Source organism: Vulpes vulpes, chromosome 4 (genome assembly GCF_048418805.1).
Source record: "Vulpes vulpes isolate BD-2025 chromosome 4, VulVul3, whole genome shotgun sequence".
NCBI lineage: Eukaryota > Metazoa > Chordata > Mammalia > Carnivora > Canidae > Vulpes > Vulpes vulpes.
The window spans coordinates 61,985,237-62,013,094 of NC_132783.1; the positions used below are offsets into that span (position 1 = coordinate 61,985,237).

Sequence of the window (27,858 nt, forward strand, 5' to 3'; positions counted from 1 at the left end):
AAAGCCACCGTGGAAAACAGTATAAAGGATTCTCAAAAAAACCTTAAAAATATTACTGTCATATGATCCAGTAATACACTTCTGGGAATATATCCAAAGGAAATGAAAACACTAACTTGAAAAAGGTATCTGCACTGCCATGTTCACAGCAGCATTATTTACAATAGTCAAGACATGGAAACAACTTAAGTGTCCATTGACAAATGAACAGATAAAGAATTTGTGGTATATACATACAATGGAATGTTACTTAGCCAAAAAACAAGGAAATCCTACCATCTGTGACAAGAGGGGCAGAACTTGAAGGCATTACACTAAGAGAAATAAGTCAGAGAAAAGAGAAAAACCATGTGATTTCACTTATATATGGACACTAAAAACAAACAACTAACTCAGAGAAAAAAAGATCAGACTTGTTATCAGAAGTGGGGAGTAGGGAAAGAGGAATCAAGGAAAGTGGTCCAAAGTTAAACTTTAAGTACTAGGGATGCAATGTACAGCATGATGACTGTAGCGAAGACCGCAGTATGACCTATAGGAAAGTTCTTAGGAGGGTGAATCCTACATCACAATGAAAAGAATTTTGCCTTTTTTTCTTCTTTCTTTTTTTTCATTGCATCTATATGAGCAGATGGGTGCTAGCTAAACCTACTATGGCAATCATTTTATAAGTAAATCAAACCATCACAGTGTACATCCTAAACTTATACAGTGGTGTATGTCAGTTAATTATAAATAAATAAATAAATAAATAAATAAATAAATAAATAAATAAAAAATAATAAATAGATAAATAAATAAATAAATAAATAAATAAATAACACATCTAATAAGAGTTGTAATTCAAGAAGACTTTACCACAATGTGTCATCAAATCTTCATGAAAATCTAAGAGTTGGTCACGGATTTCCTCAGGACATGGACATTCACTTTTGTCATCCTTAAAATTGAGAAGCATATTGATCTGAAAGTTTGGAAAAACACGAGAGAGGAAGAGCAAAAGCAAAAGAAAAGTGAATTCAGGAATGACACAACAAAAAATAAATAAATAAAGACCAAAGATGTTCAAATCTTAAAAATTGCTGCCCAACATATGAAAGATAATTATCACTCAATACAATTATCACAAAATAAATAAAATTATTCAAAGCCTAGCTTGCTGCAAAATAGTCGTATAGTTTGTTTCCTCTTTCTCAATTCCACAGTAAGTTAGACCCTTGTATATGCAGGGTTCTTAAATCAACTAGAATCTAAATGTTATTTAAAAAATATTTTATTATGCATCTCCGAAATTTCCATTTTTTTTCTAGCTAAGTTCTAAACTTCATGGAATTATTTTTTTAAAGGCTTTATTTATTTGTTCATGAGAGACACACACACAGAGCAGCAGAGACACAGGCAGAGGGAGGAGCAAGCTCCCTGCAGGGAGCCTGATGCAGGACTGGATCCCAGGACTCTGGGATCCCCACCTGAGCCAAAAGCAGAAGTTCAACCACTGAGCCACCCAGGTGCCCACTTCATCCGGTGGTTTAAAGAATCCTTTTGAGAAGAATATAGCAGCAAAGATGAAGAAATAATCCAAATAGAGAAATAATATAATGGATAGCTATGTTTTTACTAATATTAATGATTCAATTAAACAAACTTCAAGAAATTATCCTCCATTTGTTTTAGCTTTATACACAAAAATATTACACTTGTGAATGAAGAAAAGAATGTTGCTGCTTCATAATATGCCGAGGAAACAATTTTAAGTTTTCTTTTTCGAGTTTTTTTGTGAATTTTTTGTTTAGTTTTTGAGATAACTACATGAATATGCTATTATAAGAAATAATACAAAGAGATACCATATACCCTTCACCCAGTTCCCCCTGGGAATGGGTAATATCTTACAAAATAGCAGTGTAGTATCATAACAGGACACTGACATTGATAGAGTCAAACAGAGAACAATTCTATCACCTCAAGGATCACTCCTGCTACCCCTGTATATTCACATCCACTTCCCTCCTACCTGCTCTTCATCCCTTATTACTGTCAATAACTAATCTGTTGTCCATTTCTGTATTTTGGGATTTCAAGAATATGGCATAAATGAATCATACAGTATGCACACATACATTCCCATCTGATCCTTTTGATGTCTGCAGGTTCTGTAGTGATACCTCATCTCATTCTTCATATTGGTAATTTGTGTCCTCTTTCTTTTGTCAGTCTTTTAGGTGGTTTGTAGATTTTATTGCGATTTTTAAATAACCAGATTTTCTATTCATTGTTTTTTAAAATTGTTTTTCAGTTTCATTGTTTTCTTCTTGTATCTATATTATTGCCTTCCTTCTTGCTTTGTGTTTATTTTACTATTCTTTTTCTAAATGCTTGTGATGGAAGCCTAGATTATTGATGAGTGTTTTTCTTTTTTTAAATGTAAATATTTAGGTCACAAAGTATCTTCTCAGCACTGCTTTAGCTGTTCCCACAAATTTTGATGTGTGATTTTTCATTTTCTTTCAGTTCAACGTATTTTTAAATTTCCCTTCAGACTTCATCCTCACACCATGAGTTATTTAAAGGTATGTTCTTTAGTTGCTTAGTATTGGGAGATTGTCCTGGTATCTTTCTTTTATTGATTTCTAAGTTGAAATCCATTGTGGTCAGAAGAAAAGATTCTGTATGAAAAAAAATCCAATGCTTTTAAATCTGTTTGGGTCATTTTATGGCCCATGATACAATCCATCATTCACAATGCTTCATGGGTACTTGAAAATAAATGTATTACATTGTTGGGTGGAGTGTTCTACAAATACCCAAAGATCTTGGTAGGTGTGATAGAATTGTGTTTTTCTATATTCTTGTTTTTTGTCTAGCTTTTCTATCAATCATTGATGGAGGGATGTTGAAGTCTCCAACTATAAGTGTGTGCTTATTTCCTTTTGTAGTCCTATCTGTGTAGAATTCACATATTTTTTTAGCTCTTTTATTTAATACATATACATTTGTCTTCTTGGTGAGTCACTCCTTTATTATTGGACTATTTCTGTCTGCCTCTGGTTTTGATATACACTTACTTTTATTATTTCATATATATTTTTTTCATAGATTTGAAGGGATACATGCACCCTGATGTTTATAGCAGCATTATCAACAATAGTCAAACTATAGTGAGAGCCCAAAAGTCCATTTACTGATGAATGCATAAAGAAGATATTACTTCTTCCCTGAGAATGGATATTACTCATTAAAAATAATGAAATCCTGCCATTTGCAATGACATGGATGGAGCTAGAGTATATTTATGCTAAGTGAAATAAGTCAAAGAAAGACAAATACCAAAGGATCTCACTCATATGTGGAATTTAAGAAAGAAAACAGCTGAACATACAGGAAGGGGTTAAAGAAAAAAAAGAGAGAGAGAAATAAGCCATAAAAAACTCTTAAGGAGAGAAAAAATTGAGGGTTGATGGAGGGAGGTGTGTGGGGGACGGGCTAGATAGGTGATGGATATTAAGGAGGGCACTTGTGATGAACACTGGCTGTTGTATGTAAGTGACAAAACACTGAACTCTAGTCCAGAAACCAATGTTACACTGTATGTTAACTGCCTAAAATTTAAATTAAAAAATATATCTATATCTATATCTATATATCTTTTCTCATCCTTTCAACTTTCAATCTACCTACATCATTATATTCAATTTAATTTCTACTAGAAACATCTCATCATGGAAACATCTCACAAAAACCCAACAGCATATGGTCAGGCCCAGTTTTAAAATCCACTCTGCCAATCTCTGCCTTTTAATAAGTCTATTTAAATTATTTACATTAATGACTTTATTGATATGCTATGACTTAAGCCAGTAATTTTACATTTTTTTTGCCTTATTTTTCCCAACTTGGTATGGTTTCCTTGAAATATTTTTAGGATCTCATTTTGAGTTATCCCTGGCATTATTTTTAGTATATCTCTATGTATAGCTTTTTGAGTGGTTGCTCTGGATAGTATATTATATACATAATTCATCACAGACTACTGGCATTAATATCTTATCAGTTTGAGTGAAGCACAGAAAACTCATCTCCCTTTATACTCCATATCCTCCTTCATTTAAAACATAAATGGGGCATCTGGGTGGCTTAGTCAGTTAAGCATCAAATTCTTGGTTTCCACTTGGGCCAGGATCTCAGGGTCATGGCCCCACATCAGGCTCTAGGCTTAGTGTGGAGTCTACTTGTCCATCCTGCTTTGCCTCCTCCCCTCCACTGCTGACTCTTACTTGCACACATGTGCCCTGTCTCCAAAATAAATATATAAGCAAAATATTTTTTAAAAATTTCAAAAATAGGGCAGCCCCATTGGCCTAGTGGTTTAGCGCTGCCTTCAGCCCGGGGCATGATCCTGGAGACCCGCGATCGAGTCCCATGTTGTGCTCCCCACGTGGATCCTGCTTCTCCCTCTGCCATTCTCTGTGTGTGTGTGTGTGTGTGTGTGTGTTTCTCATGAATGAATGAATGAATGAATGAATGAATGAATGAATAAATAAATAAATAATAAAATCTTTAAAAATTTTTCAAAAATAATAAAATATACATGTCTTAAGTAATTCCTGTAGATACATCTAGAACACAGTAGTCAGCTTTATCATTTTCACTTCAACCATCAAATATAACTTAGAAAATTCAAAAGGCAAATGAAAATGCATCATATTTATCCATGCTTTAATGCTTTACACAGTTCTTATTTCATTACTGATTTCCCCAATTTTCTTCCATCATTTCTCATTGCTTCAAGGCCTTTGTTTAGGATTCTTTCAGGGTTGGTCTGCTGTGGTCCAATTCTCAGTGTTTTCCTCCATTTGGGACTGTCATGATCTCTCCTGGATTCCTGAAGGTTATTTTCACTACCTACAGAATTCTGGGTTTGTGGTCTTTTTCCACTTGAAAACTGGTGTGCCTCTTCCATCTGGCCTCCATGTTTTCTGATCTGAAATCACAGTCACTCACATTGCTTTTCCCCCTCTAGATATCATTTCTTTCTCACTGCTTTCAAGACTTTCTTCTGTGTCTTTAGTTATCAGAGGTTTGATGATGATGGGTCTTGGTTTTTATTTCCTTGAGTCTCTGGTTTATTCAGCTTCCTGAGTCTCTTTCTTGATATCTTTTGCCAAACTTGAAAAGTTTCAACCATTATTTTTCTAAGTTTTTTTTTTCCAGTTCCCCCTCTTTCTCCTATCTCTGGGACTCTAATGTCACAAACGTTAGATCTTTTGTTATATTTGTAGGTTCCTGAGGCTTTTTTTTTTTCCAGCTTATTTTCTGTTTTTCAGACTTTTTTTTTTAATTTCTAAAGATTTTTCTTTTTCTTTTTTTTTTTTTTTTTGAGAGAGAGAGAGAGAGAACATACACACAGGAGCAGGGATGGGGCAGAAGAAGAGGGAGAAGAAAATCTCAAGCAGACTCCCTGCTGAGCCTGGAGCCTGATGCAGGGCTCAATCTCACGAACCTGAGATCACAACCTGAGGGGAAATCAAGAGTTAGACATTTAACTGACTGAGTAACCCAAGTACTCCTGGGCTGGGTAATTCTTATTGTTCTCTCTTCAGTTCAATGGTTCTTTTCTCTGTCTCCTTTCTTCTGCTGCTAAGTCCATCCACTGAAGGTTTCTTTATTCTAGCTATTTTTGTTTTAAAATCTCCATTTGGTTCTTCCTTCTATTTCTTTGTCAATACTTCTCCCATCCTTGTCCTATTTTATTTAATTTTTTTAAAGATTTTTTTTTAAATTTATCCATTCATGAGAGGCACAGAGAGAGAGAGAGAGAGGCAGAGACACAAGCAGAGGGAGAAACAGGCTCCATGAAGGGAGCCTGACGTGGGACTTGATCCCGAGACTCCAGGATCACACCCTGGGCCGAAGGCAGGTGTTAAACTGCTGAGCCACCCAGGGATCCCCCTTCGTCCCGTTTTTATTATTTTATTTTATTTTATTTTATTTTATTATTTTATTTATTTATTTTTTCCTCATCCCATTTTAAAGCATTTTATGATGGCTGCTTGAAAAGCTTTGTCAGACAAATTTAACATCTTCATGACCTCAGAGTTGGTATCTACTGATTGTCTTTTTTATCATTCAAGTTCTTCCTGGTACTTGGTGTGGTGAGTAATTGTTTTCCACTGAAACCTTTAAGTTTTTAGTATGATGAGACTTCTGGATCTTATTTAAATGTCCGGCTTCTTTGGACACTAGATAGCAGGAGAAGAATTACATGTTACTGCCAGGTGGGAATGGAAGTCCATTTCCTCATTCAGCCTCCATGAACACTTGAGAGAGGAAGAAAACCTTGTTCTCATTGGGTAGGTTGGGAGATCCAGTTCCGCACTTAGATCTGTATTCATTCAACCCTGACTGGAAAGGGCAAGAGTGCCATGTACTTTTCCCTCTCTGGCCTCTACTGACACTTTGGAGGAAGCAGGCCGCATTACCTCTCATCAGGGATAAAGCTCTAGCTCCCCACAGTTCCACCTGGAGCACCTCATTACAGCCTGATGAAGGTGGAAGTCAAGGTTCCACACTCAGCATCTGCTGGTTGGTGTGAGGGCAGGGCACAGTTTTGACTGGTGTTTGGCTGGAGTTACAGTATGGTTAGTATCTAAAAGTTTGTGGTTTTGCTAGAGACAATTTTCTTCATCTTCTGGATGGATACAGAACACTTTTGTTGGGGCTTTTCTTGTCGAAGCCCACTGGCATTTCTGGGTTGCCAGCTTCTTTAGTTCCATGTCTGGGATAGATGAGGCAAAAAGAAAACCCAGAGGACTCATTACCGTGTTGTTCCTCAGGTCCCAAGTTACGTAGCCAATATCCTTTCTTTTATCTTTCCGAGTCTGCATCTTGTCTTTCATATAATATCCAGGGTTATAGTCATATTTGGAAGACGTGAATGGCACACATACTCCATTTTTCCAGAAGCAGGAGACTTCCGAGAGCAGTTTTAACAAATGGAGTTAATTTGAGAGAGCTTAGACTTATTTTCTACTCAATAAATTTTGCTCATGGCAATAAAAAAATTCCATGTCTCCCTCCTCAAAGAAGCTACCCTCTGGTGAGAAAAAAAAAATTCTGCTATTAGTCCCTAAACATTTTCATTTGGAGATATTTGGATATACAGGGAAATGCTAAGTTTAAGATCTTGAAGATGAGATCTGGCACTTACACCTTTCTATCACCATCTTGGTAATTTCCCACACTATGCACCCCATCTTGAAGTACATTCCAGATTAACTCATTGTCTGGTTCAGGCATGCACTCTTGGTTCTACTATACCCTAGGTGAGCTAGGTTTGGAGTGAGAAACCAGAAAAGCCATTAATAGATTATCCATTTTCCAGCAAACCTGGTGAGAGTTACATTTGGTCTTTCAGGAGGGACCAAACAGAAAGTATCTGACCTTGAGTCTTAGAAGGGAGGGGATCCTTTTCACTGAGGTCGTGCCATGTCAGCCAAAGAAGATCCACCTCTGGCTGGATATTGTTTCTACTTGCAGAACTGTAGAATCTGGCACACAGGTTTCATTCGAGAGTGTGTGATACACATGATAGCTTTCAGTAAGGCTCTTGTTTGTTTAAACCGAGTAGTTTTGGGGGTGTTTTGGTGGATTTTTTCATTCTTTTGTTTTATTTATTTTTTATTTTTTTTATTTATTATTATTTATTTATTTATTTATTTATTTATTGCAAAACTAAGAATTACTGACCAAATCAACTTGGCTTAGTTTAAAGAGAACAGGAAAAAAACTACATTTGTAACTCATGTTATAATTTCACAGTATGTGTATCCTGAATGAAATGTAAAAAGGAAGAATTTCCATTTTATTCTTGTACCTGTTCTTGAGGTGGTGATCTAAATTCCTTCGTTTTCCTGGCGGTGAGTGCAGCTGACATGTTTAAGGCTTGCATAACTTCATTGTATCGGAAACGCTGATTATCTTGGAGCTTAGCTACAAAGTCATCTGAAAAGGCCACAATGGCTTCTATCCGGTGCCGGACCTGACAGTCACAGAGATACTGAAGCAGCAGGCACATCTAAAAGATGATGAAAAAGACATCAGATTTAATGTCTGATTCTTTAAATGGTTAACGTGTATCAAATCAAAATCTGTAGTAGACATGTTTAGTGGTCAACTCTTCTAAGAATAGAATTCTGATTTTGTGTAGGCAGCACTGTGCTTGGATCCAGGAGATAAATTTTCTAAGCCAAAAGAGCAAACACATGTCCTTCTGGGGAACACTTACCATCCTGGCTTCCTCTGCAGCTATCGGTAATATGGCAAATAAGATATGTAAGGAGTAGTTAGCCAGGGAGTCCTGTGGGAAAGATTTCCCATCAATCATAAAAGACTACGACATCCTTTTGTCAAAATGGGTATATCTGGGTAATGAGTGACATGATCATTTCACTTTAGGGTGAAAACCAAACACTGAGGAACACAGGAAAATATTATGAGCTGGGTTTCTAAGACATTAGTGAGCTCCTATACTAGTTCTAGAACTGTGTACTTCCAGACTTCATATGCAAATTAAGTAGTCTCATTGCTTATTTACTAAATGGTTAGTTGGTAATTCTTCTACCTGAAGCCAAAAGGATTTTTAACTGAAAGAGTATGTTGGTAGAAACATGCCTATAAGATAATGCTCTGTCTGTGCTTAGTAAACAAACAAACAAACACATTTAAATACACATAATACCAAATGTGATATAAATACAAGGCAGTGTTTAAGAGAACTTTAACACCACAGGGACATTTCTGTCAATGCCAGCTCTGAGGTAGCCCTAGCATCTACCCCCTTCTTCAGGTCCTTCACCCCCAATCCCCAGGGTAAGCATCATTCCCTTAGGTCTGGACCAACATGACAGGCTCTTGACTAAGTGGGTTTTGGACAACCTGCCCCTTATCTCCTTATCAATTTTCAGCACAGTTATTGATTGATTGATTGATTGATTCATGAGAGACACAGAGAGAGAGAGAGAGAGGCAGAGACACAGGCAGAGAGAGAAGCAGGCTCCATGCAGGGACCCAACGTGGGACCCGATCCTGGCTCTCCAGGATCACACCCTGGGCTGAAGGTGGTGCTAAACCGCTGAGCCATCCAGGCTATCCTCATCACAGATTTTTAGAATAACATTTTCCTGTTAAAATTCTTCAGTGAGTTTAACTGAACAGAGAACAAAATTTAAAATCCATTATATGGCTGGTTTCAGAAAATGCCTAGATTCTATATGAACTGCCCTCTGACTACTTTAGCCTCTTCTCCTGAGCTCATTGGTCAAAAGACCAGCTAACTGGTCTTTTCTGCCTCAGAACCTTTGTTGTGCTATATGCTCCCCCTCTGAAAAGCTCCTAGAACACTCTTTCTGCTCCTTCTTCACATCTACTGGACTCTGGTTCATCCACCTGACCTCAGCTTAAAAGCCACCATCTCAGAGAGGATTCCCCCATCTTTCCTGCAGTAATCCACTTGAGATTTTCTTTTTTCTAGTCATCCATTCTTTTCCTTCTGATCATTTAATACAATTAGCAATAAAATATTTTAACATAAAAAGATAAATAAGTGTATATTTCCCTTAGAGACTATGAACCTCTGGAAGGTACAGTCTCCATCTGTTGCCTCCATCCAGAACCAAGTGTCTGGCTCAGAGGAAGATCTCAATCAATGTCAACTAAGGAATGAGGGGCACGAGAGCTTGCCAGTGATGCAAAACATCAAATGGGCTCTAAGAAACTGATGAGATATCAAGAAAGGATCCTTCAGATATCTGGGTGTGCACAAAAATAGGTGATGTCTAATTCCTTGGAAACATACATTCAGGGACACCTGGGTGGCTCAGCGGTTGAGCGTCAGCCTTTGGCTAGGGGCGTGATCCCGTTGTCCTGGGATCAAGTCTCATATTGGGCTCTTTGTGCAGAGCCTGCTTCTCCCTATGCCTTTCTCTCTGTCTGTCATGAATAAATAAATAAATCTTAAAAAAAAAGAAACATACATTCAGGAAGCAAAATCTTACTGTGTCAGAATGGGCACACTAACTGGTACACAAGTATTTAAAGGTTGGCAAGAGTGGAAGCAAGATAGGAAAGGGGTAGGAGGTGCCTTCTATTTCAGGCATTCTAATGAAGAAATCACTAATGAAAAGGAAGGAGAAAACAAGCTGGCAGGTAGACACACATACATACACACACACACACACACACACACACATGCAAAGTACTAAATATCAATCTTACCAACTATTGTCCATTGACTCCTTTGGAAAATGCATAAATTCCATTCTAAGTGCCACAAAATTATACTGGCACATCCCAAAACACAACAAGGAGTTAGTTAATTTTAATGAAAAATTATCATTATATTGGAACACCAAAGTACACACACACACAAACCCCAAGAGAAAAGGAGACAAAGGCAAAAGTCATAGTTAGTGACTCTGAAGTTCACTAAAATCATTTTTTTCTGATTACCTGCAATTTAACTGGCTCAGGCAGTTTCATTTGGAGCAGGCCTTCCTTGGGCCTCTTAACCCCTTTGGCTTCTTCTTCTCCAGCTCCTTCTGACTTGGAGTCTTCTGGGCAGGGTTCCTTCTCCAGTGCCTCAGCCTCCTCATCTGGAGTGGCAGCTTCCTTGAATACGCTGGGCTCTATCAACTGCAAGATGTGTTTCAAGTCCTCATTGTGGAAGATCCCCATGATGAGTAAAGTATAGAAAAGCTTGATGAGAGGTACAAACAAGAACTCAGTTGTCCCCCCAACTGGGTCCCGGGCATGAAGGCTGCCCTCTTTCACAGCTTCTGTCAGCATCTGAATGGTTTTGGCCTTGAGGATGTCCAGTGGGAACTCTGGACTGTACTGGTAACATTCATTATTAATGCTTACAAAACTGGGGGAGGAAAATTGTATCCGTGGCCTGAGGGAAGTGCTGAGGCCAATTCCCGGGAGGCCATGTTTTTTGTTCTCATCAGGGAAAAGGGTGATGCTCTTGGTCTCCTCTGTCATGGGCACGATGAACTCACTGTTCATCATGAGCCTGGCAGTGGCATAGGAGCTGAGGTGGATGTCAATGAGCAAGTCGTAGTAGCCAGCACGCAGCAAGCCAGGCATGTATTTGTTCTCGATGGCGTAGAGCAGCTGAGGTTCATCCACGTGGCTGCACAAGGCATGGGCCACCCGGTGGTTCCCAAGGGCGCACACAGCGGAGTAAAGCCTGAGAGTGTGATAGTGGAACTTCAGCAGCTCCTCCTGCTCTGTCAATTCCAGTATGTCCACTGACCTGTGGAAGGGAGGAGAGCGGCAGCAAGGTGAAGCGTGCCATGGCTGTTAAAGTACCGAATCAGAGGAGAAATCTATATACCTCAGAAATTCCAAAAGTTACAGAAACAGACACTTTTTTTTTTAATAGTTTTCTATGACAGGTTTCATGATAGCATAGTGTTGTTTTGTTTTTTAAGACTTTATTTACTTGTGATAGTCAAAGAGAGAGAGGGGCAAAGACAAAGGCAGAGGGAGAAGCAGGCTCCCTCCGGGGAACCCAATGTGGGACTGGATCCCAGGACCCCGGGGTCATGCCCTGAGCTGAAGGCAGATGCTTACTGAGCCACCCAGGTGCCCCTGTTTTGTTTACTCTTAATCAGTACTAGATACGTTGCAAGTTTTCCTCTGCATACAATTTTACATTGGAAATTTCCAACCAGTAGCACTTGGAGCTTCTTCATGTTCCATCACTTTGGGGTACCTTGTTTCAATACAGAGTTTCCATCTGAATGTGGGGACTCCCTTTCTTTCTTTCTTTCTTTTTTTCTTTCTTTCTTTCTTTTTTTAAGATTTTATTTATTTATTCATGAGAGATAGAGAGAGAGGCAGAGAAACAGGCAGAAGGAGAAGCAGGCTCCCTGCAGGGAGCAATCCCAGGACCCTGGGATCTCGACCTGAGCCAAAAGCAGACGCTCAACCACTGAGCCACCAGGCTTGCAGGGACTCCCTTTCTTTAAAAAGTTGAGAACTCCATGGAAAATTCTGAATTTCCTTTTCCAACTTGGCTAAGCTAACTCAAGAAGCCAGAACACTCTGCCTTAGGCTATGTTGCCCTTCTCTCTAACCCACCATTAGCTATTAGCCTGACCAGTCAGAAGTAAGTGAACAGAGGGGCTAATTCCTCTGACATGAGTTAGCTCTTTAGACATCCCTCAGAGCCCCACATCTATACAGATGCAGCCCTGGCTTCACCAGGTGTATGCAGCTCATGAAACAAACTATGTGTGATATTGCACTCAGGCAAGTTTCCACTGGGAATCTGGTTACACTGGCTTCTTAAATTCAGGTCATTTTGTTTTTACCATACATCATGACTTTCCAACACATAAAACCTTAAAAGTATGGCCAGAATGCACCTGCAGAAAGCCATTCCTTTCAAAAATAGAGCACCTAATCTCTTCAGATGTGCTCATTTTTCTACACTATTTATTTAAATTATTAAGATGGCTCATGGGTGACACTGGAGAATTAAATGTAGAAACTTGATATATTCATAATAAAAGGAATGACTCATTCATCTAGGAAAGTGTCCTTGGTGATACTGTAATATAAACTGATCAGGGCATGGGTTATTATCTGACTTATTTATCAATATCCACCCAGCACTTAGCCTGGTACACAGTAGGTGCTGAGTAATTGTTTGTGATTAGTTGTTGTTAAGCTCTGTCACTGTCCTTAGGTACTCTGTGAGCCTGTCCATGCCCATCCACTGTTATCTATGCTGCCCTGGCTCACAGGTATGACTTGCTGCTGCAGAATTATTCCAGACAGGCCACACCTCCCAAATCTCAGAATCAGAATTTTTATGCATTAGAAAACCAAGGTGAATGATTATTCACCCTGTATACCATCTACACCTCCAGGAAACCATACAACAGTGGGGCCCAGCTGCTAGCACCCTATTCTTGGGAAGGTATAATTGAGCAGACCTCTGTCTGCAAAGTATAGTGGACAATGATTCCCATGTCTCAGGGGGGCCCTCCAGGCTCTCAAGAACACCGTTTGCCTGGCTGATGATCAGAATATATATACCTGTTCATTGTAGTGACACAGAACATCTGCATTTTAGGTTCTTACTGAAGAACATAACTTTGTCTACTGCCTAATCATTCTCAACTTGTCACTTCCAAGACACATCATCTAAGGACTCTATAGGTCACATTGTCACTGCCACCTTCCAACCCACCCCTCATTATTCACTTTATGCCACCCCTGTTCTTTGTTTTAAAGCACCTCTCTTCCCTCCCAGACCATGAAGTCTTTTAAGGTAAGGGTCATGTCCGTTGTTTACATCGTTTACTATCCAGTGCCAGGGATACAATGAGAACTAATAAGCACTGGTGGAATGAATGAATAAAGACAAGTCTGAAGGATTTAGAGTCTACACTTCCTAAGTTTGCACTTAGGTCAAGGCAAACCAAAGCATATACCTTGACCAGTTTACACCGTCTTCCCACACTGACTCCTTGTAGCAAGATTCATACTTTAATGAGCTATGGCTTTAACTGGAGGACAGCAAAAGGAATAACTCATTGTTGTATTTGTTTTAGGGACAATAATAAATATAAAATATAGCCCATAAGGGGCACCTGATTGGCTCAGCAGTTGAGCATCTGCCTTCAGCTCAGGGCGTGATCCCGGGGTCCTGGGATCGAGTCCCGCATCCAGCTCCCCGCAGGGAGCCTGCTTCTCCCTTTGCCTGTGTCTCTGCCTCTCTCTGTGTGTCTCTCATGAATAAACAAAATCTGTAAAAAAAATAAAAAATATATAGTCCATGATATAGATTATACTGTCATTTATAAATATTCTCCCTCTTCTGTCTTCCCTGTATGTAATCTTATCTGCCTTACTTCCTTTAGACTTCACTATATGACTTGCTTGGGCCAATAAAACATGAGTGAACATTACATCTGCCACAAGCAAAAAGTTCTTGAGAGACCAAATGTGTCTGTTAACGCTCCTGCTCACCCACACTCGGCCATGGAAGCCGTATGTCTCAGGTTGGAGCTGCCCCATTGGTTGGGCCGCAGGGCAAGAAGGCACATGGACCACATGCACAGCCCATCCCGGCTGGGAGCAGAGCTACAGTGGACCAGTGACCCCATGTAACGTGAGAGAAAATACATGTCTCTTTACAAGCCACTGAGATTCGGGAGTTGTTACTGCAGTAAAAGCTAATATAATGCACCATATTCTTTAACAGAACTCCCTGGAGAAATATTTTTTATAAGTCAGTATCATTCTTTTATTCTTCAAATATTATAGAAGGTTGGGGTGCCTGGGTCGCTCAGCCAAATAAGTGTCTGCCTTCAGCTTAGGTCATGATCTCAGGGTTGTGGGATCAAGGCTCCCTGCTCAGCCTGCTTTTCCCTCTCTCTTTTGTCTGCCATTTCCCTTGCTTATTCTCTCTCTCCCTCTCTCTCTTTCAAATATGTCAATAAAATCTGAAAAAATATATTACAGAGGGTCTATTATGGATTAAGCACTGTGCCCTGGGGACCTGATGGTGAACACTGCAGACACAATTCCTCCACTAAGGGAACTTACTTTTTAGTTGAGGAGAGAAGCCTCAATCAAAAAAAAAAAAAAAAAAAAAAAAGGTAAATTAAATTATGAACTGTGTATGTGTCCTCTGCTTAGTAAAATATCTTCCCTCACAAAGAAAACTCCCTTCCCAAATGTTACCTTTCTTTTTGTTGTTGTTGAGTGTTTTTTTAAGATCCTATTTATTTATTCATGAGATACACACAGAGAGATGTAGAGACATAGGCAGAGGGAGAAGCAGACTCCCTGTGGGGAACACGATGCAGGACTCGATCCCAGGACCCCAGGATCACGACCTGAGCAGAAGGCAGATACTCAACCACTAAGCCAGCCAGGTGTCCCTCGTTAAGTGTTGAAAAAAAAAATCATCAGATGCAATATTCTAATAAAACATTTCTCACATAAAAGAAGAGGTACAAAATTAAAATAAGATCTAATCATTCAAAGAGGACATTATGAATGATACATCTTCCTAATTATTTCACTTAAAATATGTATATAAATACATAATACATGAAAAAGTTCTCCTTGGCCAGATTAGTTTTTCTTTGTGGATTTCTTTTAAGTTGTTTTTACTGGGATATAATTTATACACTATACAGTTTATCTATTTAAAATATGTTATATACAAATTATAGATATATAATTTAATAGTTTTAGTGTATTCATGGAATTGTGCAATGAGAACCATAATTGTAGTTTAGAACATTCTTATCACCCCAAAAGTAACCAGTACTCATTAGCAGTCACTCCTCAGGTCCACCCTCCTCAAACCTCCCACTCTAAGTAATTACTAATCTACTTTGTCCTACTAAAATTATACCTATTTTATGGGCTTTTCAGGTAAACAGAATCCTACAGTATGTGTTTTTTGTAACTGGCTTCTTTAACTTAGTATTTTTAAGGTTCATCTGTTCTATATCATGTATGGGTACTTCATTCCTTTTTATTGCCAAATAATAGCATGTGGATATTCCACATTTTATTCATCAATGCATCAGTTAGTAGGATTTGGCTTGTTCTCAACTTTTGGCCTATGATAAATAATGTTGCTACAAAAGTTCATGTACAAGTTTTTGCACGGTCACGTTTTCACTTCTCTTGAGTATATACCTAGGAATGGAATTGATAGGTAGTGTGGCAACTCTATATTTACATTTCTGAGGAGATGATAAACTGTTTTTCCAAAGCAGAGGTGTAAAACAAAAACAAAAGAAGAAAGCCAAGTATTTCTTTTTGCTGTTGTTGTTGTTAAGATTTTATTTAATGAGAGGTAACATAAAGAGGTAGAGATGCTCAACCACTGAGCCACCTAGGTGCCCCCCAAGTATTTCTAAACACATTAAAAACAGACATAGCTCCTACAACCATTTTCAGATTAAAGACTTAAAACACAAAGATAACAGGAACGCCTGGGTAGCTCAGTGTTTGAGCGTCTACCTTTGGCTCAGGTCGTGATCCCAGGGTCCTGAGATCGAGTCCCACATCGGGCTCCCTGCATGGAGCCTGCTTCTCCCTCTATGTCTCTGCCTCTGTCTCTCTGACCCTCATGAATAAATGAATAAAATCTTTTTTAAAAAAAGATAACAAATCCATGTATCTTTGCATTGTTCTCATGCAATGTTTTCACTCAGTTTGTGACTGAACTTTTAAATGATATTTTGGGAGGGGAAATCCTGGTCCAAAACTTAGCAACTCAGCTCTTGATTGATAATGAGTTACTAAAATGAAACCTCTACAATTTTGTCAGCTATAACATGGAAAAATTGAAATCATAAACAAAGTTACCTTCAAATATTTACTGTACTTTGTATCATTACTATTACTGCCTAGAATGCATATAACCTTGTTTCCAAGGCCCTCCAAATATTTTCACAATTTTCTTTCATGAATGTCTTCTAGTCTCAGTTTTCACATCTTTCTGGTTTTTTTAAAAAAGATTTTATTTATTCATTTGAGACAGAGAGATACAGAGAGAGAAAGAGAGCATGAGCAGGGGGAGAGGCAGAGGGAGAGGGAGAAGCAGACGCCCCTGTTGAGCAGGGAGCCAGACATGGGGCTGGATCCCAGGACCAGGAGATCATGACCTAAGCTGAAGGCGGACGCTTAACTATCTGAGCCACGCTGGCGCCCCCACATGTTTCAAAGAAAGGGCTGAACTAAGTAATATCTATGATTCTGCCACTAATATCATATAATATCATACTCTATGACACTATATGACTGCTAAGTCTTAAGAAAGATTGCAGGTGTAGTTGTCGGAATGTTTACCTGCCATCAACATAGATAAAACAAGAGGAAAGGAACAATACATGGCTCCTCCAAGGGCAGTATCATAGTTTTGTCTCAGTAACACACTGGTTGAGAAAGAGACTGAAATTTGAAATATGTGAAACAGTAGCTCCATTTCCCCCAAGCAATTAGATATTTTTAAAGTTTCATTTTGTTTTCCCAGCAACACCCCTAAAATCTCCAGGCTGACATTGTCATTCGAAGGGTCGCAATCAGACAGTAAAGGCTGACCTGTTCTCCTCTGGGATATGAAGAGACATGAACTGCAGGGGATCCAAACACTGCACCAGCCAGCCTTGGCGCTCACTTATTCGAGAGACATCTACCTTCAAGAACTGGTTGGGCATTCTGCTCCACAGGACGTGGGATAGAAATTGCACGTGGAGACGTGGGGGACACTGTGGCACAGGGTTTTTGTGCTCACTCTTGAACAATCCCGCTGACAGAGGCATCACGTTCTAGGGAATGGGGGAGCAAAGAAAGAATTAATTGATAACAGTCTATGGGGGTAATGAAGTAACGGCCTCAGTGCTGCACAGGGAAGAGATCCTGAATCCAGCAAAGTCAATACGAGAAGTAATAGAACTTGCATTGATTTGCTCCTGCAAGGACAAGAGGAAAAAATATTATGAGAGAACCTACCTAGAACTTCAGGGCAGGCACACAGATCTGTGGATATTGCTTTCATATACACCCTCAGGCTCACTAGGAATGCAGTGGCATCCAAGTATAACCACAGAATCTTCATATTTATTTACCAAGATGGGCTCACAGTGAAATGTGGCAGGCCTTTAGCTGCTTTTGGCAGCCAACTCCAGAAGTGTTCTATGCACTTGGCTCTCTCTCCTTTCTGCCTCCCGTCACCCACCTCCTCTTCCAACCACTCACTCACAGTCAGGTTTATCAGGGGTTAGGAGCCATTGGTATACCAGAGACAGCTCAACAGATAAACAGGACTATCACACAAGAAAACAAAATTCATCACAATTTATTTGTTCACAATTTATTTGTTCTCCACCTTGCTTTACCTCCCATATTTATCATCTTTAACCTTCCTAATTCCTTCGGTCTGATCTCAGGGAAAGAGAGGTCTCTACTTTGCCAAAGCTTATTCATTCACTTATGACCTTGACACCACCCCCCACCTGCTGCTTATGAGCCAGCCATATGGAAACAACAGCCTTACCTTTCCCACTATCTTGACTATCTCCCTTTCCCATAAAGCCTTATCTAATGTACACTTTGAGACTATCTCATCCTCAACCTACTTTCCTATTCTTTTCTGCTACTGGGAAGAAAAAAAAAAAATCCTGGCAGGCTTTAGGCACCAAATGAATAGAGCACACAAAATCCCTCCTCCCATCCAGCTTCTTCTTCCTTTTTTTTTTTTTTTTTAATTGGAGACATAAAATAAACAAAGTCAGAAAGAAGTAGATTCAACAGTAGACCCAGGATGGAGGAACCAGAAGGCAGAGCAGCAATAATAAATAGGGTATTCAGAAGCGGTGTCCCTGAGAAGATGTCATTTAAAGAAAAACCCAAAGAAGAACCATGTGGACATGGGGGGAAGACATTTCCATGCAGAAACAACGGTTAATGCAAAGGACGCGAGGAGGAAGTCTGCCTGGCAAGTTTGAGGAAGAGCTGGAGGCCAGGGTGGCTGGAGCAGAGTGAAGGAGGGGAGAAGAGCAAGAGATGAAGTCAATGAGGTAATAGGACAACAGGCTGTAGACTTGAGAACCATCATGAGACCTTGGAGTTTTACATGCCAGGAAAGCAGATTTTGAGAGTTTTGAGTAGTAGAAATGGCATAATCTGATTTCTATTTGAGAGCAGTGACAGTCACTCAGATTGTTGCGTGATGAACAGATGGGCAAGGGGGAATTCAAGAGACCCCATCAGGAGTCTGTGCAGGAACTTGATGAGGAATGATGGTGATGAACTGAGAGCTCCTGGAGAGGAGGAGGGTGGAGGGTGGGGTAACTGGGTGATGGGCATTGAGGAGGGCACTTGATGGGAAGAGCACTGGGTATTATATAAGACTGATGAATCACTGACCTCTACCTCTGAAATCAATAATGTACCATATGTTAAATAATTGAATTTAAATCAAATAATTTTTTGAAATAAAAAAAGGAATCATGGTAATGGAGATTGGTGTGGTCATCAAAAAGGGTGATGGTGACAGGTTGCAGGGTGAGGATCTGCTGGTGGAGGGAATTGGGATACAGAATGTCAAGGAGAGAAGTCCAGAATGACTTCAAGGTTGTGGGCCTGAGCAACTGGATTTGCTACTGACGTTGAAAACGACTATAGATCTTAGTAAGGAGGAGAAGGTATGAGTATGATAGTCAGCAGACCCATTTGGACATATTTAATTTGAGATGTCTGTAAAACACCCAGAAGAAAATGTCAAACAGACCAACATATGAGTCAGAGTTCTAAGAAATGATCACTTTTTGATTAAATTATATATACAATATACATATTGTGCAAATGTATGTATAAACATAAATTTTACATATACATAAAACCATAAATATAATATATATATATAAATTTTACATATATACATATATATAAAACCATCCAAACCTCTGGTCTTTCTTTCATTTTCAGTCCTGAATTTTCTGTAATATAGCTTTATCCATCATTTTACTGAAATTCTTCTGGTAAGGTCACAGAAGCCCTCCTAATTAATAAGAGTCATGGATTCCTTTAGTCCATATTATATTTGTCTTTCTGTGGCTGCTGAGAATCTCATTTTACAAAGGCAAAAACTGAGCTCGCACAGCTTAAGTAACATGCCCAAGGTCACCGCATCAGCACTGTAAAACCATCTACTATTTCCATCCTGATGTGTGCCTGGCATCTCAACTTTTACAATTGCAAAATCCAATTCAATTCCTTTTCCTGAATTTCAACAAGCTCTTCTGTTTGTTTTATTAGCATCCATTAGTTGTCCAAACTAAAAATAATTAATAATTCCTGATTCTTCATTCTCCTTGAGTACCTGAATCCAATTTATCAACAAATCCTATTAATCCAATTAATTGTCAAATTTTACTCATTTCTCCTCTAAAATGTCTTCTCATTTATCATTGTCTCTCCATTAATGACTTCCACAGCTCCTACATCTTATCCCATGCAGACGAGCATCAAATCGTCAAAACCTCATTGTTACTGCCTGTTCTCATTCTTCTCCACATTGCCACCTCCACATTACTGCCAATGTATTCTTCCAAAATGGGCTTTATTATACCCAGGCCCTTGCTTCAAGTTTCCAATGGATCAACAATATGTATATAATAGGTGCCAACTTCTTAGAATAGCATTCAAGGCCTTTCCAGCATGGTCTCCCTTCTATATATATTAATCTCCAGCCACATCCTGTAAGGGGCACTAGGTTATGGTCACATTGAATTCTTTAACCTTCAGCACACTGACTCAGGTGCTTTTGCTTTCTACTGTCCTCCATCTAGAATGGCCTCCCCTATTAATAAACATATTCTGAGATCTCTTATTCAACAGTTAAGAATCAATCTGAATGACCCCTCTTCTTTTAGCTTTACCTGGCCCAACTCTTCCAAGCTCCAACTTCTCTGTTCCTCCATTTCTTCCCAGAGTTACTCTATACCTGCAGTATTCTAGCACTTACCATTATATAGCAGTTTCCTATCTTTAAACCCATTTACCAGTTAACCTGTGAGTTCAACGATTATTGAATGGTATGTTATTTGGCATTTTGGCTCTATATCAGCCTTGTTTTATTGAATAATATATTTATGGTAACCACAGAGAAACCCTTTTTTTGTTCTTATTATTTTAATTAATTAAAAAATACTTTAAATTGTTGCAGAAATCCTTTCTAATTAATTTTGTTGCCCCAGTGACCTAAAGGAGATTACAGAACTTTCAAATATGGCTCACCTTTCTTTTAAAGAATAATTTATGTGACTAATATCAGTACTAAAAAAATACTGAACTCATTTAAGAAGTGACTGCTATTCCCTAATAGAAAGACCTCAAACAAAATATCAGCAATGATTCTGTCTTACCTTTATTCTTCCCAACTCAAACTGGAAAACATTGGGACTTGTAGCTTGTGCAAACACTGCAGGAAATAATTTTGTACTTGGCTCCACCTTAAATAAACAAATGAATTTGGTCAGATTAGTCAATGATGGAACATAAAGAAAAAATATTTCATTTATAACAACTCAAAAATACTTCACAGAAGGTGACTGGACACCTGCATTCTCTCAGATAGATATTCTCTTTCAATAATGATTCAGAGTATTTAACTTCAATCCCGTAAGAACATACTTGGAGAAATGTACTGTTTCCTCCAAAGGGCACTATTACTATTCAAACAGAAGTAAGAAAGGCAGAATTAAACTCATTTCTGTTTTCATCTTCTTCTAATTTCTTTTTTTTAAGAATTTATTTACCTATTTGAGAGAGAGATAGCATGAACGGGGGGGGGGGGAGGGCAGGCAGAGGAAGAGGGAGAAGCAGACTCCCCTTGAGCAAGCAGGGCCTCGACCCCATGACCTAGAGACCATGATCTGAGTGGAAATCAAGAGTGGGATGCTTAACCCACTGAGTCACCCAAGCAACCTACTGTTTTCTTCTAATTCCTAATGTACTTCTTATCTAAAATGTCTTCCTCTCATGGGGAGAAGAGGCTCTCTTTCTGGAAGCACGCTGCGTTCCCCGCCCACAGACCTGGTAGTAAGTGCTCAGCTCCTTGCCATTGGCGGTGAATGTGAGCAGCCCACTGGCGGCGTCCACCACACACCCGATCTCCAGGCCATTGTTGTTGCGTCCTTGCCCAGGGCTCATGCTCTCGCCTGCACATACCATATAGCAGTTGCTGCGTTTGATGCTGAATTTCAAAAAAAAAACACATGTTCATCTTTGCACGACCACAGACAGGACAGAAAGCATGTGTATCTTGCAAACTAAACCTAAATTATGCTGCGCAAGCAACAAGCTCATGCTGTAATGGGAGAGGTGCACAATGGGCCCGATTCTGTGATTCTGAGCAGAACTCCATTGACTTGGTGGACATTCTGAATCAGGTCTTCCACGTCTCTAAATTTCACACCTAATGAAGACAGGTCAACAAGCTTGGAATCAGGTAAAGACTGACCTGCACCTTCCCTCCAAAAACTCAAACCAAACTGCACCTTGTTCTGAGGTTCAAAAAAGTTTAACTATTAAATAATCATCCAAATTTGCAATTTTCATTCTCATAGGGTTTGTTTGTTTTTTGTTTTTTTTTACCATTTGTTCAGGGATGAGAAGCATTCATTTCCAAGCACTATCAAAGTCCTTAGGCAAATTCTACATGAGCCATCTAGTGATTCAGTATATTTAAAATTTGGCTAAAATTATGCCCCTTTGTGGACAATTCCTGGTGATTTGTTACAAGAGAAAGAATTAGCTAGACTATGCATAAAAATCAGTGATATTAACAACAAACCCTGTTTCACCCTCACCCATACCTTTACCAGAGATGGTAATAAACCTGAGTGATTTGCGCTTTGCCTCCTTCCCTTTCCCTGCCACAACAGAGTGAATGTGTTCATAAAACTAGCAAACAAACAAACAAACAAACAAAACAAAACAAAATCAAAGGCAGGCAAGTCAGAGGAAAGGAAAAAGAAGGCTGAGATAAAGTCAGTTTCAGAATAATCAAGTTGGCTCTGTATCTTTGCCATACTGACATAAGATTCAACAACCCTTCCCCATCCTCTATGTCTTACACTAAAATCATCTCTCAGATATCCTATCCCTCTGTTGGGTTATTTCCTTATACTGTTGCCATCTCTGAAAATCAAGTGTGTCCTGCAAGAAAATTCCCAGAGGTGGTCTTGGGCCCCCATACTGATGTTAAGCACTCTTGACTGGAGATTTGGGCTCAGCCCACCAAGGGCTCCAGTGTTAAGACCTGAAGGCAGGCAAGTGAGCTTCCAGTCATCAAAAATGATGGTACAGGTAGAAAAGAAAAGCAACGTTCTGGAGGACTCTTTCTATGAGACCTGTCACATCAGAGGATGCATGGGCACATAAGGTAGATGCAAATGGTCAGCTCTTCTCTTGGCTTATTCTGCAAGGAAGATAGCCTTCTTCACTTTTTTGAAGGTTTGGTTTGAGTTTGGTTTTGTTTTACAAATGAAAAAGGATGGCACAGAAAGTGTAAGTGACTTACCCAAAGCCACACAGCGAGTCAATGGCAAAGCTGAGGAAAGAACCCACTGGTCCTCAGTCTGAGTTCAAGTGTGTCCACCTGGTCTAGACTACTAGCCCATATTGTCTTCACTTTTATCTCCCCACAACATATACCATTCCCAAGATACATTTCAGACCACACAGGTCTCACAGTCACCCATCCCTATATCCTAAAAAAAAGGCTAAGTACTGGTAACCCAAACTGTTAGTCACATACAGTGTTATCTGAAGGAATATATGATTATTACTCAAAAAAGAATGTACGTTCTTACTTTATAATACTTTTCACTTTTAATATATTTGGATTCCTTACTGGTTTGTAGGAGCAACAAAAAGGACACTGAAATTAATGGTTTGATGATATTGTTCCTATAAATACCATATTATCCTGGACATGAAATCCATGGGGGAAAATACCTAGGTTTATCAACATTTTAATCAGATATCATTCATGTAAAAAAATTAAGAAAAACCGACCTTTCATGCACTTTTCCCTTTTCATCTCCTAGGGTAACGGTTACTGTACGAACTCTTTCCAAGTCAAAGCCTGTATCATATTGATGGAAATCTGATGTAATCCAGCCTACCCAGACGTTTGCAGGTTCTTGGCCAGGAAAGATTCTCACTGAGTAATAGTACTGTCAAGACAGTAAAACCAAGTGTTGGCAGAGTAAGAAGAAGCAAAACTTTGACATACAATGTCTTTGAAGTGGCTGAGACTGTATTTCTTTGTTTAAAACCATTTCACCTAAGTAAAATGTTATAGGAACAAAGAAGTGATACTGTAAGATAGGTCTTAAGACAGAGCTAAGGGAAATTAAATCAGAAATAATGGGAAAAAGAGGAAAGATTTTGTCAGAGCTAACACACGAGGTGATTTGAGGCTTTTTATATTCCTTAGTGCATGTGTTTTGTGTACATCCATAGCATTCATACAAATGTATGGGTACATATATATTGCACTTATGTAAAAAAAAAATAATTCATTTAGGCAGGTAAGCTTCAAATTCTTTAAGCTTACAGAAGCACACTAATCTATGCTAGAGTTTTTATACCTGTTACCCACCTCTGTGAATCTGTTTCACCTTTCCTATTGATAATATAGTATTTTGAGACCTTAAAATCACTTTGAAATAATCTATTTCAAAGGGAACTAACATGTGAAAATCTAGCTCAAACATGAGGTCATTCTACAAGGATTATAACTATATATTTTTTCCATTTGGCATTTTAGGAAAAGTTGTTTTGAAAACTGTAAACGGCAGATGGCAAAATGAGACATCCAATAAATTACTTTAAATCATCTTCTTTTAGACATATCACTAAGATGAAGGAGATCATATGCACTTGGAAAAATTAAGTGGAAATTAAAATTTCTCCAAGAACTGGGATAGCACCATCAGGATTAAATATAACATTAGGATATTTTGCCTAAAATAGTTCTCTTAGTACATAATATACTTGAGAATAAGCTTATATTTTTCAAATTTTCAGTCTGTAAAATATAAGCAAAAATTAATTTTAAAATAAGCTGGCTAAATAGGATGAGTGAAAATGAACTCTTTGAAATGGAGCACATAATGACTGACAAAGAGGAATAAGTGACAAATGCTGCCACCTCATACCGTGGACGTTTGCATCAAGTAATCGTAATCATCCCTATCGTCTGCAAGGACATCTTCAGTGAGTCTTGCAGAATGGCTCGTGCTGTAATCTGGCTTGGTTCTTCTAAGCAAAAATCTGAAATATAGAACAGGACTAAGAATAAGCAACATCAAAATGTTCTACTTCATTGAAACATGACCATATGATCAATTTAGTAGAAAAGTTCAAAACCAGGGTGATTTTACTTCCTAGAGGGTATTTGGTACTATCTGGAGTCAGTTTTGGTTGACATAGCTGGGGGAGGGGGTGTGCCACTGGCACCTAGTGGGTTGAAGCCAGAGATGCTACTAAATATCCTTCAATTAACAGAGCAGACTCTCACAACAAATAATTATCTGACCCAGAGTGTCAATCACACCAAGTTTGAGAAATTAGGATTTAGTGCAAAAAAGGGATGCTAAAATAACTTGTTTTCTTGAATATAAAAAATACTACTTAGAGAGAATACTCTAAATTTCAACCAAGAACATAAATATAAGCATCTTAAAAACTCCTAGGAGAAAATGAAAATACTTGTAAATTATATATCTGATAAGCAGTTAATATCCAGAATATATAAAGAACTCCTACAACTCAACAACAAAGCAAATAACTCAATAAAAAAAAATGGGCAGGGATCCCTGGGTGGCGCAGCGGTTTAGCGCCTGCCTTTGGCCCAGGGCGCGATCCTGGAGACCTGGGATCGAATCCCACATTGGAATCCCGGTGTATGGAGCCTGCTTCTCCCTCTGCCTGTCTCTCTCTCTCTCTCTCTCTCTCTGTGCGTGACTATCATAAATAAATAAAAATTAAAAAAATAAATTTATAAAAAAAAATGGGCAAAGAACCTGAAATGATATTTCTCCAAAGATGATGTACAAACAGCCTATAAACATATGAAAAGATGCTCAACATCACTAATCATTAGGGAAATGAAAATCAAAACCACAAGAGATGTCACTTCACAGTCATTAGGATGGCCATATCAAAAAACAAAAAACAAAAACAAAAACAACCCCCCCCCAAAAAAAACGAAATTAACAAGGGATGCTAAGAAAGTAGATAAATTGGAACCCTTGTGCCCTGTCGGTGGGAATGTAAAATAGTACAGCTGCTGTGGAAAACAGTGTGAACTTCCCTCAAAAACCTAAAAACAGAACTGGCAGGAATTCCACTTCTGGGTATATATCCAGAATAATTTGAAGAGGGCCTTGAAAATATATTCTCACATACATGTTCACAACAGCATTATTCACAATGGCCAAGAGGTAAAATCTATCCAAATGTCCATCAATGGATAAAGAGATAAACAAAATGTGTCTATACCCAGTGGGATAATATTCAGCCTTTATAGAAAGGAAAGAAATTCTGACATGTGCAACAACATGGATGAACTTGAGGATATTACACCAGTGAGTTAAGTCAATTAAACACTGAAAAAAAAATACAGTATGAATCCACTTTATACAGTGGTCAAATTCGTAGAAGAGCAGAACAGAAATCAAAAGCTGGTTGGGGGATGGTAAAGGAGAGTTGTTTCATGGGTACAGAGTTTCCATTATGCAAGATTAAACAGTTCTGGAGACCTGTCTTACAACAATGTGAATATACTTAACACCACTCTCAACTGTACACTTAAAAAAAATGGCTAAAATGATAAATTTTGTTATGTGTTTCTCATCACAATAAATAAGTGCCTTAAATAAATTCTCTTAGTAATCTTAGGCTAGATAATTTCTGTGGTAACAAATGAGATGGCCAACAAGTTGCTTTATTGTCCTGCTGAATCCTTTACATGAAGAGGAAGAGGAGGAGGGAAGAAATGACACTGGAAAGTTCCTTGCTCTCTACTGTACTCCTCCCCACATAATAACTATATATTTAAAATCTTGTTGCAAATATCAGCGACCTTTGTTTCAGACGAGAAGGCTTTTCTTGAGCATAATCTTTGTGGTTATTAAACTCTGGTTTTGTGGCTTCCTTGTCTTTGTCAACTCGATCTGGCACGAGATGGCCATGAGCGGTCTTCATTAGAACCTCAAAGTCAGAATCTGCATCATAGTCCTCCAGATCATTCTTGGGCCCAAAGAGGCCAGTGCCTGGGAGTCCTCCTGCTACCGTCTTGGAAAAAACTTCTGCGCACTCGATGGGCATGCTCAGGCGATAGAACATGATATCGGTGCTGCTGTTCTGAGAACCAAAGGACTTCTGAGTGACCTTTAAACATGGAGAACTGTCTATGGTGCCATCTATTCTGGTCACCTAGCAAATGAAGAAGCGATAGTTCAAATTTGAATCAATGTGGTTGATCTCTTGATTCTAAAGATCGCTAATAGACATTACATCTTCAAAACCCAAACATGGCCCACACATTGCATAATTTTGTAAGTGACATGATTAAACACAGAGAGTACTGTGTTACAGATAGACTCATAGTCCTGCTTCTCATTCAAAAGACAGTTTGGGAAATTCATGATACAATTATATTTATTCAGATTGAGCCTAGGGTTGCCTATATAAACAGAGAATTACTCATTGTTAATCAGTCAGGTACTCATAAAGTACCTAAAATGAGAACCTAATGCTGTGCTCAGATTCCACTGCTATGTAACACATTAGGGCCATCTTTTTAAGTAAGCAGCAATAACAGTCCAAGTTGGAAATCCCCTGTGTTAAGACATTCCATCCCTGGTTTTTGGCAATTTTCTGAATTTTAAAGAAAAAGCAAACCTCGATATGCTCATGATTTGATGGGACCTGGAGAAACTGAGGAAGCCTCTTGCTTAGCCACATGGTAATATCCCTGTTTGTGTTAACAGCAAATGGTTCATAGCCCTCTTGTAAGCCACAGATGGTGAAATATTTCAAGGTGCTGACATCCTTTCCAAAGTTCATCCTGCCCACTTGAGCCACTCCAAGGCTACAGACAGGAATGAATCCTGAGAAGAAAAAAAAAATCAAATGTTCAGTATCGTTAGTATGACAGCCTGTTTGTATGGAATTTCTAAAAGCACAGCTCCAGAACTCTTGTCTTTGGGAAAGATGTTGGCATAAGGCAAAACAATATTT

General features: G+C 38.8%; 1 protein-coding gene across 3 annotated transcripts in view; it reads right to left on the reverse strand.

Annotated features, from left to right (window-relative positions):
- Positions 1-27,858, reverse strand: part of RYR2 (ryanodine receptor 2) — a 721,805-nt gene that overhangs the window by 202,071 nt on the left and 491,876 nt on the right. For all 3 annotated transcript variants that reach the window (XM_072755910.1, XM_072755909.1, XM_072755907.1), the window contains 10 exons: positions 27,520-27,728; positions 26,699-27,051; positions 24,771-24,885; positions 23,623-23,783; positions 21,637-21,796; positions 20,967-21,053; positions 17,140-17,366; positions 10,507-11,311; positions 7,874-8,074; positions 859-964 (listed from right to left, as the gene is read on the reverse strand). In XM_072755910.1, coding sequence (XP_072612011.1) covers positions 859-964; positions 7,874-8,074; positions 10,507-11,311; positions 17,140-17,366; positions 20,967-21,053; positions 21,637-21,796; positions 23,623-23,783; positions 24,771-24,885; positions 26,699-27,051; positions 27,520-27,728 — 2,424 coding nt within the window. The remainder of the gene's footprint in view (positions 1-858; positions 965-7,873; positions 8,075-10,506; positions 11,312-17,139; positions 17,367-20,966; positions 21,054-21,636; positions 21,797-23,622; positions 23,784-24,770; positions 24,886-26,698; positions 27,052-27,519; positions 27,729-27,858) is intronic.